This window comes from Pectinophora gossypiella, chromosome 6 (genome assembly GCF_024362695.1).
Source record: "Pectinophora gossypiella chromosome 6, ilPecGoss1.1, whole genome shotgun sequence".
In the NCBI taxonomy this organism is placed as follows: domain Eukaryota; kingdom Metazoa; phylum Arthropoda; class Insecta; order Lepidoptera; family Gelechiidae; genus Pectinophora; species Pectinophora gossypiella.
In genome coordinates this window covers 10,023,342-10,034,098 of record NC_065409.1, presented here as the reverse complement: position 1 = coordinate 10,034,098, position 10,757 = coordinate 10,023,342, and the positions used below count along the sequence as shown (strand labels likewise).

At 39.1% G+C, this 10,757-nt stretch overlaps 1 protein-coding gene across 5 annotated transcripts; it reads right to left on the bottom strand.

The window, feature by feature from the left end:
- Positions 1-622: 622 nt before the first annotated feature.
- LOC126367936 (uncharacterized) lies at positions 623-3,441 on the bottom strand. 5 transcript variants are annotated; one of them, XM_050011743.1, is made up of 4 exons: positions 3,069-3,441; positions 2,862-2,963; positions 1,620-2,523; positions 623-1,568 (listed from the first exon to the last, which is right to left on the bottom strand). In XM_050011743.1, exons 1-4 carry the CDS (start codon positions 3,222-3,224, stop codon positions 1,006-1,008), a joined length of 1,725 nt encoding a protein of 574 aa, XP_049867700.1. In that variant the 5' UTR covers positions 3,225-3,441; the 3' UTR covers positions 623-1,005. The 5 variants fall into 5 exon arrangements, with proteins under 5 accessions (XP_049867700.1, XP_049867702.1, XP_049867699.1 ...); XM_050011745.1 differs by having other exon boundaries at positions 623-1,466; XM_050011742.1 differs by having other exon boundaries at positions 623-1,619; positions 1,671-2,523.
- Between the last annotated feature and the right edge of the window lie 7,316 nt (positions 3,442-10,757).

Here is a 10,757-nt window from a genome sequence, read left to right as displayed (position 1 = left end):
ATAACGTCAACGTATACATACGTTTCGTCACACAAAATAAAGATTGCACCCTGAATTACAAAAAGAACGTAATTATACGTCAACGTATATATACGTTCCGGCATAGTTCATAAACATTTTGCTTGTCTATTAAAGACCTAACGTCATAACACGTCAACGTTTATAGGCGTTGTGCCACTAAACATGTATTTTATCTATTGAATAAGTAGCCACGTCTTATCACGGTACCGTGAATATACGTTGTGCTTTCTAGTTTAGTTAATACACTCGCCAGAAATACTAGAACGTGTATAAACGTTAACGTTTATAACCGTTGTGTCACAAAAAGTTTTTTAAATTTTGTGCTTATGTAACAACGTTTTATCACGGTAACGTTGGTGTACGCTGTGTTTCAGAGCATAGTTTTCATATTAGCTAGTAATACCGAAACGCACGTGTACGTTAACGTATGTTTACGTTCTGCTGTAAGAAATTGCTAATACACGTTTTTAATACAAAGGGACGCTTATGTACGTTGACGGTTATTCATGTAGTGCTACAAAACATTGCATCAAGTTTATTTTTTTAATGAACAAGGACGTACATAATATACGTTTCGTTATTTTTCAGTACTAAAGCATTGTTATGTAGTTTTTAGGTATTATTCAGTCAATAAAACACTAAAGGTTATGTTTGTTTTTATTATTTTTTCTTAATCAGTCTCACAATTTAGGATATAGCTTCATACTAGAATAATTAACCTATTTATAGGTATCTAATAATATTATAATTGTACGTTTTTAATTAACAATATCCTGAAAAGCTAATATTTAAATTCGTACTAATCAGTCTTGATATAACAATAATATTTCTTGATTAGCAATTGCACTTAAATCTAAAAGCATCTTTGATTATATCTTGGCCCATGAAATCACACATATATTTTTTGTACTTAGAATTAAATTTAACAATTGACCACTGATTAAACCCTGGTATCTAAGATACAACTGACAAGACAGCTACAAATTATACCTGGCTATGCCATTCTTCGAAACAAAGAGCACATAATGCTGGCTTATCGTCACAGCCTTTGCATCTTAGACCAGTTTCTTTTCTAATTTTCTTTTTTGTGCATAATTTGCATTTTAAGTAATTTACGTTTATATACGTTTTATGAAAAACATCTATGACCGTCGTACCTGGGCCGACATTAAATTGAGCACCCGCAGAAAGGGCATCAAATTCAAACAACGCTTTTGTAGTTTCCCAGTCATTTGGAGCTTCAATGTCATTACCAGACTGTCTAACATTACCCTCTTCCGGGATTCCGGTCGGATTATTTCTTTGGGCATCTTCAGATCTTGATGGCATTAGTGACGCACGGGGCGAGTTATTTCTTTCAGCTTCAACCGGATTCGGTGGCAGCGGCGACCCAGGTGAGTCATTTCTTTCAGCTTCAACCAGATCCGGTGGCGACGGCGACGCAGGTGAGTCATTCCTTTCAGCTTCAACCGGATCCGGTGGTGGCGGCGACGCAGGTGAGTTATTTCTTTCAGCTTCAACCGGATCCGGTGGCGGCGGCGACGCAGGTGAGTCATTTCTTTCAGCTTCAACCGGATCCGGTGGCGGCGGCGACCCAGGTGAGTCATTTCTTTCAGCTTCAACCGGATCCGGTGGCGGCGACGAACCAGGTGAGTCATTTCTTTCAGCTTCAACAGGATCCGGTGGCGGCGGCGAACCAGGTGAGTCATTTCTTTCAGCTTCAACCGGATCCGGTGGCGGCAGCGACGCAGGTGAGTCATTTCTTTCAGCTTCAACCGAATCCGGTGGCGGAGGCGAAGCAGGTGAGTCATTTCTTTCAGCTTCAACGAGATCCGGTGGCGGCGGCGACGCAGGTGAGTCATTTCTGTCAGCTTCAACCGGATCCGGTGGCGGCGGCGACGCAGGTGAGTCATTTCTTTCAGCTTCAACCGGATCCGGTGGCGGCGGCGATGCCAGAGGTGACTGATTTCTCGTACAAATTGACATATTTTCTATTTCTGTCGGGTCAGGAAGCAAAGATGAGATTTCTAAAACATTTATATCACCCAAGTTGTTCCTTAAAGTTTCTGAATGCAAAGAAATTGTGTCTGCACTGTCATCAGCATGTTCAACTTTCGCCTGTTTTGTTTTAGGTTTGTTTGTGCCATTGTTTGAAGTGGTTGAATGGGAACGTTTAAGAGCTAAACGGTGGCGGCGATGAGAGTCAAAAATACTGCTATTACTTGAAGCTTCCGAAAACGAATCGGTTTCGTTATCATCGTCATTATCTGTACCAACTTCAGACTCAGACCTGCTCCCCAACGATGGTTTAGTGCGTCTGCAACAAAATTCCAAATCACTAACAACACTGCTGTCTGAATCGTCAGAGGCTGGATCATATTCTTCATCGGAGCCATACTCTCCATCGTCGCTACATGGGTCTGGTGTACTTTGCCGTGACGAGACATTATCTTCAAACATTTTCATTGAAGCCTTGTTCGTCCGTTGTGGTCGTTTCTCCTCCTGCAGACAGTAAAATTATTTAAAACTATAGCTTCTGCCCCGCGACTACATTCGCTCACATCGGAATCCCGCGAGAACCTTATTGTTTCCCGGGATAAAAAGTATCCTATGTTTTTTTCGGGATATGGTCTATCTATGTGCAAAATTTCATGGAATTCCATGAAATTTTGCACCAGCGGTTTAGGCGTAAAAACGTAGCAAACAAATTTTCAGATTTATAATATTAGTAGGATTTATCAGCTCACAAGAACCCAATAACTGACACCTAAATTGTTTATCACAAAATTGTATATTTAGATAGTTACCTGCCTAGTTCTTATAAATAAAAAATAACTTACCGTGTCCATTTCAATAGATTTCGTCGTATTTTTTCTATTGCAGGTCTCATTTTTGTCTTTTCCTTTGGGTCGTCTTTTTTTAGATTTCCTCTTACTTTCCATCTAAAACAATAAAATTAATGAAAATTAAATGATAGTAGATCAAAATTATTACCGAAATATAACTTACAATACACAAAAACATCGAGAAAATTAATGTTTACTTACGACGGTGATTTCGCGCGTAATTGGTTTGCGTCGTATTCCCGCTGCGAGCGCAACAGCCTCACTGACAGTATGGCGGCGCGTACAAAGGTCACCGTGTGATGACGTTGTGCGTTTGTGGTGTGGGTACTTGTAACTGTGTGAGTGACTGGGAATCATTATGAAATAAAACACATTTCCAGTGGCGCTAGAAGTCCGAGATTTAGATATGGTGTGGCGCTAGTACGTAGTTTTATGATTTTTATACGGATATCCAACGTTCTTGTACGTTCTACGCTTTACTCATGTTTTTATTTCGGCGTGATAAAACGATGTGCTACATCACTTAGATTGATTTTCGACGTATACCTACGTTGTTAGCATGAATGTGTTAAGTATATTTTCGTCGTCAATTCGTCATATATTTTTCTGGCTAGGAAACACATATTCATAAAAGTGCCCTGTGGTTTTTGTAAACGTACCAGTAGCATATCAATAATAGGGAAATGTGAAATATATTGTTGTAGTACTGTATGTAAAGGAAATAACAATTAAACAATGGAATATTAGGTTCTTTCCTTTCTTCCAACGTGAAGAACAAACATAAAGGTAAGTACCCAAATAAAAATAATCTTTAGAAGCTGAAAGGTTTTTCATTCGTATATTAAGTGGGTTAATTAATTAACTCTGAAGAGGCAATGCCGGGTCTCGGAGACATGAAACAACGCAGACCAGCGAATCCTGCTTGTTTTGTCAACATTGCTTTAGATACACTTAACCAAATAAGGTAGTAAGATTAACTAGATAAGTTCGTTTTCAGTACGGCGTAGAGTCCAGTTTTTTGGGTAACCTTGGTTGAAATAGGTATTCAAAGGACGAAATACGAACTACAGTGGAATTAAAAACCTCCTTTCTCGAAGTTCGTTATAAAATAGGAATGAAAGGATGGACTCATTTTCAATCAAATAGAGCACCATAATGTGATGATCTATAGACCTATTTTTCAGGTATTTTTTCACGTCTTAATGAAATACGAACTTGGCCTGTATTTGACCCAAAGAATTCACTTTGCATAAGAAACTTCTATTGACTTTGAAAGTGGCTTAAAATTGGGCCTCTATACTCAATTTAGAGGCGAATTTTAGACATATTTTGTAGTGTTGGCTACAAATACACCCTCTCTCTCTCTCTCTCTCATAGACCATACGCTGTTGGTAGATATAATCTATGGCAAAGTGTATAATGAAAAGCACCAATATAAATCGGAAAGAATAACAATCACATAGCAACAAGTATCAACATTTTATTTACTTACGTTACAAATTACTCGACTTTTCATTTCCCTACGCGTATGTGCATACGGTGCAGTAACAATGTGACATGGGGAAATATAGGCAAATTCATGCAATTAATCTGGAACTGGTATTACATAAATTATCATCGGAATGTGGGAGGAGGGGGTAGTGGGGGGAAAACGGCACGACATGCATCGGCGAGCGAATACAATCACGGACGCCAGCGATGCCTATACAGCCCTATACAGGTCTCCTAATGGGATGTACGACGTACTAGGTATCACCTCACTGCAAATTGGGAACGACGTGTGTTGTCACCATTATGTGACAATTCACTTCCCGTAATTCCTGGTAGGCTGCAGGCAGTAATCAAGTAACGTTGAGACAATTAGATGACCAGTGTTGTGGTTATTATTAGTAGATTACGGCCTCCGTGGTCCAGTTGTTGAGCGTCGCGCTCACAATCCTAGGTTCGATTCCTGATGGGGTCACGTTTATCAAAAAAATACTTCCTGAGATTGTCCCTAGTTTGGCCAAGATATTGCAGGCTGAAGTCACTTGATAGTCCGAAAAATAAGATGATCCGATCTTCGCAAGACACCTTAAGTCGCTGTTCGTCTCGACTACTATTTACTAATGTACTTACTGATGTAAGTACGTAGTCGTTACATTAGCCATATCAGGGACCTTTGCGACAAAATAATCTTTACTGAAGTAAGGTAGAAAATCTTGAAAAAGGTACAAAATGGCACATATCTCCTAAATAGTAAATAATCGCTGAACGTACATGGGGGTGTTTCTGGTAGCCAATGACTCTGGACCACCCTGTATAATATAATATGTTATAAACTGAATCGCAAGTAATATGAAACACAATATTATACACCTATATTTAAAATCATACGAAAGTTAACAACAACCGTCACAGTCTGAAATGACGGAATCGAAGTGTTCGTACTATTTGTAGATTATGCGCCACATCCGATATAAGTCATACATACTTAGTAATTTTCCTACTACGCGTATCCGTCATGTTTGAAAACGCGCGCCTCCAGTCAGTCAACAGCGAGTAGATGCAAACCTGTCAAATCTTCAAATCGTAAACGGACCCCGAAAGCAGGATAACCTTAGGAGGTGATAACACGGATAGTGACAGTCAGTACTGAGCCGTTGTTCATACAGGTAGTTAGTCCGTTATGTTGAAAATGACATAAAATATCTTTTGAAAACGAATTCTATTTAATGTGTTTTATCTTTACTCCCAGAAGTTGCATGAAACACGAGAGTAACTACAATTATAGAAACGATACACCGTTATTATAACCACATTTTTAGTGCCACAACCCAGCAAAGTCATAAATCAGCAGTTAGCCCCTTTTAGAATAATATTTGGCAGAGACCATGAAGGCTATTGTATGCGGATCAAAACAGGGCTTTCGATGTGACATTGTTGTGAAAACGGATTACAAAACAGTTGGGTAAATAGGGGTGGAAGGGGTCTATATCACTAGGACACCTTGGTGATACAGCCACAGTTGCTCTACCAACAAAATCTATGTATTACCTACAATTTGTTGCCATCAACCGAATCCCGAATAATTTTCCGCTGGTGGTACAACCGTGGTGAGATATAGCCGTAACTCTAGAACAGAAGCTTTTAGTTTTAATCGGATAAGGCTATAATACAGGTTTTCATGACACCAACGCACCTACTTGCAGTATAACATAAGGACCTTAACGTGTAAACATTATATAGGTACCTACAATTATGAACAATGTAATTTGTAAAGGGCATTGAGCCATTGAACAATAGTATTCTATCTGGCATGCATCTGGGCGACGAAGCGTCTCTTGTAATGCGCAATGTGCAATCTGTGCTAATGGTTACGATCGCAAGTTATTTCCCAGAATACCCCCGACATCCGAGACCGGCGCTATGAAGGGAGCACTTTAATTACAACTCGTATTTTTGTGCCAACAAACGACGGCACAAAGAGATAATAGCAAGTGCACAATACCTGAACAGGAAGATAAACGTGGCTCCTACTCTCAGGACAATAACATCTCCATATTAATTGTGATTTTATAAGAGTGATTGTAAAGAACGAACAGTAGGTAATGTTTTATTTATAGAACAGGGGGGTTAAAATGGCCACATAGGAGCAATTCATCTAAGAAAGCAATATTGCTATTTGACATTTGTTTGCATTGCGCACTTAATTTTATATGCGCAAATGTCAAATTGCAACATTGCTTTCTTAAATGAATTGCTTCGATGTGGCCATTTTAACCCCCCAGATGTTTTTCATAATAATGATTCATATTTTTATAAACTTATATTTTTTATTCCTGTTGAGGTGGATAGAACTGAATCGATAGAGTCGATCGTTCTCTCAAAGATCAGCTTGCAACCCCTTATGATCATAGATAAACTGTAGCGTCAGATTACCAGCCCCAACATCCCTTTGTTGCCGTCACCGATATGCCCGAAATGCGGATGACAAGCAAGCATGAGAAAGTAAGTTTGATTCCTGGCCCGACTCTGCATGAACTAAGAAATGTAAGTTTTTGATGACATTTTTGTTACGAGCTTCATTCAGTCTAGTTATGTGGCAGTGTCTTTTTACATTCAGCAATTATATTATTCACAAATATATTTTATGCCACGTAGTCTTTAATGTGCCTAATTATAATGAAATTAACTATGAAGCATTAAATAGACATCATTTATGAAACGGACTTTACTCAAACCAACTTTAATCGCAGCCTAACACTACACACGCTGTAGCACTATCAGCAGTAAATAAATAAATATCTACCAGGTGGTTCAATGGTATTATACATAATATTTGTATACGTTAGATATACCTACCTATCCTTCACAGTAGGTAATCTTAAAAAGGTAGCTAGGCACCGTGAATACAGATAAACCCCGGATTTGCAAATATACGTTGGTACACAAACAAACTTACTTTTCAAATATTGAATTACACTTTGAAGAAGTTGGTTCCCAAATAATTTTACGAAAATACTGATCTGCAACAGGTTGGTTTCCTAATGAATACGAAAGTTTTCCTTAAATTTTCCCGGTGAATATACAAATATATAAAATAGAGCTCTCTCCAGGAGGAAGTATAAGCTGCTTTAGATGTTGCTGACTCACCTGCGAAGTTAGTTGGAGGAAATTCAGTTTGTCGCGGGTGGTCGTCCCGTGCGCGGCTGGAGCGCGCGGAGGGCGCGGGGTGACGGCGGGGCGTGCGGCGCGGCGGGAGTCGTCGGCGGCACTGCCGGCCACGGCGGGCCCGGGCGCCGGCCGCCCTGCAGCCGCCCACAGCCCGCCGCGGCGCCTACCACTGCTTTGCTTGCTGTGATTAATCGCCGAGCCACCTGCGGAGCCTTTGTATGCCACTAATGTTTTGTGTTTCACACAATTTCGTACACACTATAGAAATAATAGAGTAACACAATAGTTAGGTATTTCACGTGCCACATGTAAAGCGGCACAACCACGATTATTTCCGATGGAGTTTTAGTGCAAATAGAATCGATATGAATAACACATTAGCAATGAAACCCGAGTAGAATACGGTTGCAGTTGCACTCCCGAGCAAGGCGGCGACTGGGTTTAAGGACGGTGGTGGGGTTGTTGTAATTGATCTGCGCATATTTTCTTTATACTTACCTGCAACACGTACATAGTGCCTTTAGCGATAAAATTAACTTGTTTAAAGGAAAATATAAACATACTTAATTGGAGTGCACACAGACTGTATGTATGTGTGCAACTTGCCCCTTAATTTTACATAATTAGGTAATAATGACTTTCGTGGGTACCGGTTAACGTTAAGATACTGTTGGATTTCCTATTGTTCACTAGCTTTGATTAACTATACAATTTCAAGTTTCATCAGCGTTATTTTAGACATATACAGAGTGTTAGTGACATCGTAACGAATACCGAAAGGGATGATTCAGAAAATTCCACTTGATATTAATCAAGTGGAATTTTCCGTAGCAAAATTCCTGTTTTTTTCTTAAGGTTTTTTAAATTATTTTCAATTCCATACTTTAGTGATGGAAAATTCCACTTGATATTAACTCAGAATAATCAGCTGAATCATCCCTCTCAGTATTCGTTACGATAATGTCACTTACACCCTATACAATAGTACATACAGGTAGCCATACAAGTAGGTATGGGTGTTAGTGACACCGTAACGAATACTGAGCGGGATGGTTCAGACCATGATTCTGAGTTGATATCAAGTGGAATTTCCTGTCGCAAAATTCATGATTTTTTTTTTTGTGTATTTTTAAATTATTTTCTGTTCCATACTTTTGCGACGGAAAATTCCACTTGATATCAACTCAGAATCATGGTCTTAATCATCCCTCAAAGTTTTCGTTACGATGATGTCACTAACACCCTGTATACATAGGTAGGCACTTATCTAAAGATGCGCTACGAGAACATGTCAGAGGTCGCGTAAGCTTACCAAAAGCGACGTGACTCCTTGACATGCTTCCACAACTTCCGGTGATTCAAATACCCTATCAACGGTTGACAAAAGGCGATGTATAGCAAACATCTTTTTTAGCTAACCCTGGTACTTATTTCTTTGTGAAAAGATAAAACTTGTTTTGAGTGGGTACCCCTGAAAGTTTTTCACCTGTAATATTTACATCGTAAACTGTCTCCTCGGACAACAGGCCGTAATGTCATGCAACCTGAATTGGGGTTGGCACGACGTGACCACTTCCTACTATTGTTACGAGAGAGTAGTAAAAGTCACGGTGAGTTACATGGGACTGTTCCTTTTGTCACAATATGGCCGGCCGCGAATATAAATAACCTAATTCCTGTAGCGTCCCAATAAGCCGGCGTAGATACAGGCTGTTTCCAAAATTCTAAAATTTTCATCCCACGAATATCTCGCTTTAGTTTCAGTGTCGAGCAAGTTTCGCTCGTAGTCGGATAAATATTTGTTGACACCATAAGGATTGGGAGCGCGATGTGCCCGTATGTTTGTATTTGTTGTTTCCGTACATGCTTGTAGGAAATGGCACATTATTTGTTTCATCAAGTACATTACTATAGAGGTATTATATAATTTGATAATGACAACATTCGAGCGTATTTTGAGTCACGTTCCGCCATGAGATTAAAATAGTGCCTTATTTTGGCAAAAAGACCTTCACAAAACCTACTTATTATATAGATAAAACGGATAGATATTTTGAAAGCTTTTCGGCAAACGGATTCAATTAATAAATGAAATTGATGTATGTACTATTCTCCCAGATTAAATTACAATTGTAGATAAAAATATTTTGTATAAAGCTTTTTCAATCCAATACTATGTAGGTTAATTGAACACATGTGTTAGGTATACGAGGTATTCAGTAAAATGGGACATTTAGGTACCTACTTATATTATCTATAAACTAAAGCCGCACTAATAATAGTACATAGTACCTACTATAGATTGTTACAACAATGGACCGGAATGTACAAACAGCAAAGTTCCGGAAGTGCAGACACCCTGTGAGCTTAAGTCGTGTAAGATGGCGGAAGGTAAACAATCCCCTTTATGAGCCGTCGAACTGATAGCGCAGATTTACTTTACCAGACGTGCGGAAATTGAATTTCCGATTTTTTATGTGAGCGACAGGCGAATCGCGAGGAGATATAAGTTCGCCGATACAACAGCAGATAATAAAGAAAACTTCACGAACGCGTCTAAGCGGAAAATCCAAGGCCGGAAGCTCGTAAAATTAGCCGCTTTTTATGAGCGACCCTTTGTTAAAAGAAATCTGGTATTCGGACAATTCTTGAGTGAATGTATGTAAGGAAGAACCATATATAGGTAGGTAAATACACATCATTACGGATAAATATCAACATTTGTGTTAACTTGTTTTACATAAACGGAACTGCGTGCGTAAACATTTTACGCTAACAACGTTACCATTCCAAGTGAATCGAATTACGAGGACTTGGAGGGACTCTTTGAACCCCGCGTTCGTTGACAGACGACGTAAACATTTTACGTTTACGGTGCGCTTCAACGCTAATTATTTTAGGATTTGTAATAGAGATAATCGCAAACGTATTTGCCCCATTGGTTATACATAACAGGTACTTACAAGCGTAATATACCTAGTAATAAATCGACTTTTTAAGTAAGTATACTGTTTACCTCTACTAGAAAACTTGATGATTTTCTTCTATGATACTCAGCAAGAATTCTAATTATGTTACTTGCCTGTTCGACAATATTATGTTACACAGGCAAAGTCGATCACACACCACACGTAATATTGCCATTTGTTTTTAGCCGGCTGCATATTTTTATAACAAGAAATACGCGAACAACTCAGTTATACCCACAATGGTTGTTCGCCTAATTATTTGAAA

Excerpts from the sequence above, each read along its gene's own strand:
- LOC126367936 (XM_050011741.1), bottom strand. The coding sequence starts at position 3,224 with ATGATTCCCAGTCACTCACACAGTTACAAGTACCCACACCACAAACGC. Across the intron at positions 2,964-3,068 it reads TTACGCGCGAAATCACCGTC|ATGGAAAGTAAGAGGAAATC; the intron begins GTAAGTAAACAT and ends TTATTGTTTTAG. Across the intron at positions 2,524-2,861 it reads AATCTATTGAAATGGACACG|GAGGAGAAACGACCACAACG; the intron begins GTAAGTTATTTT and ends TACTGTCTGCAG.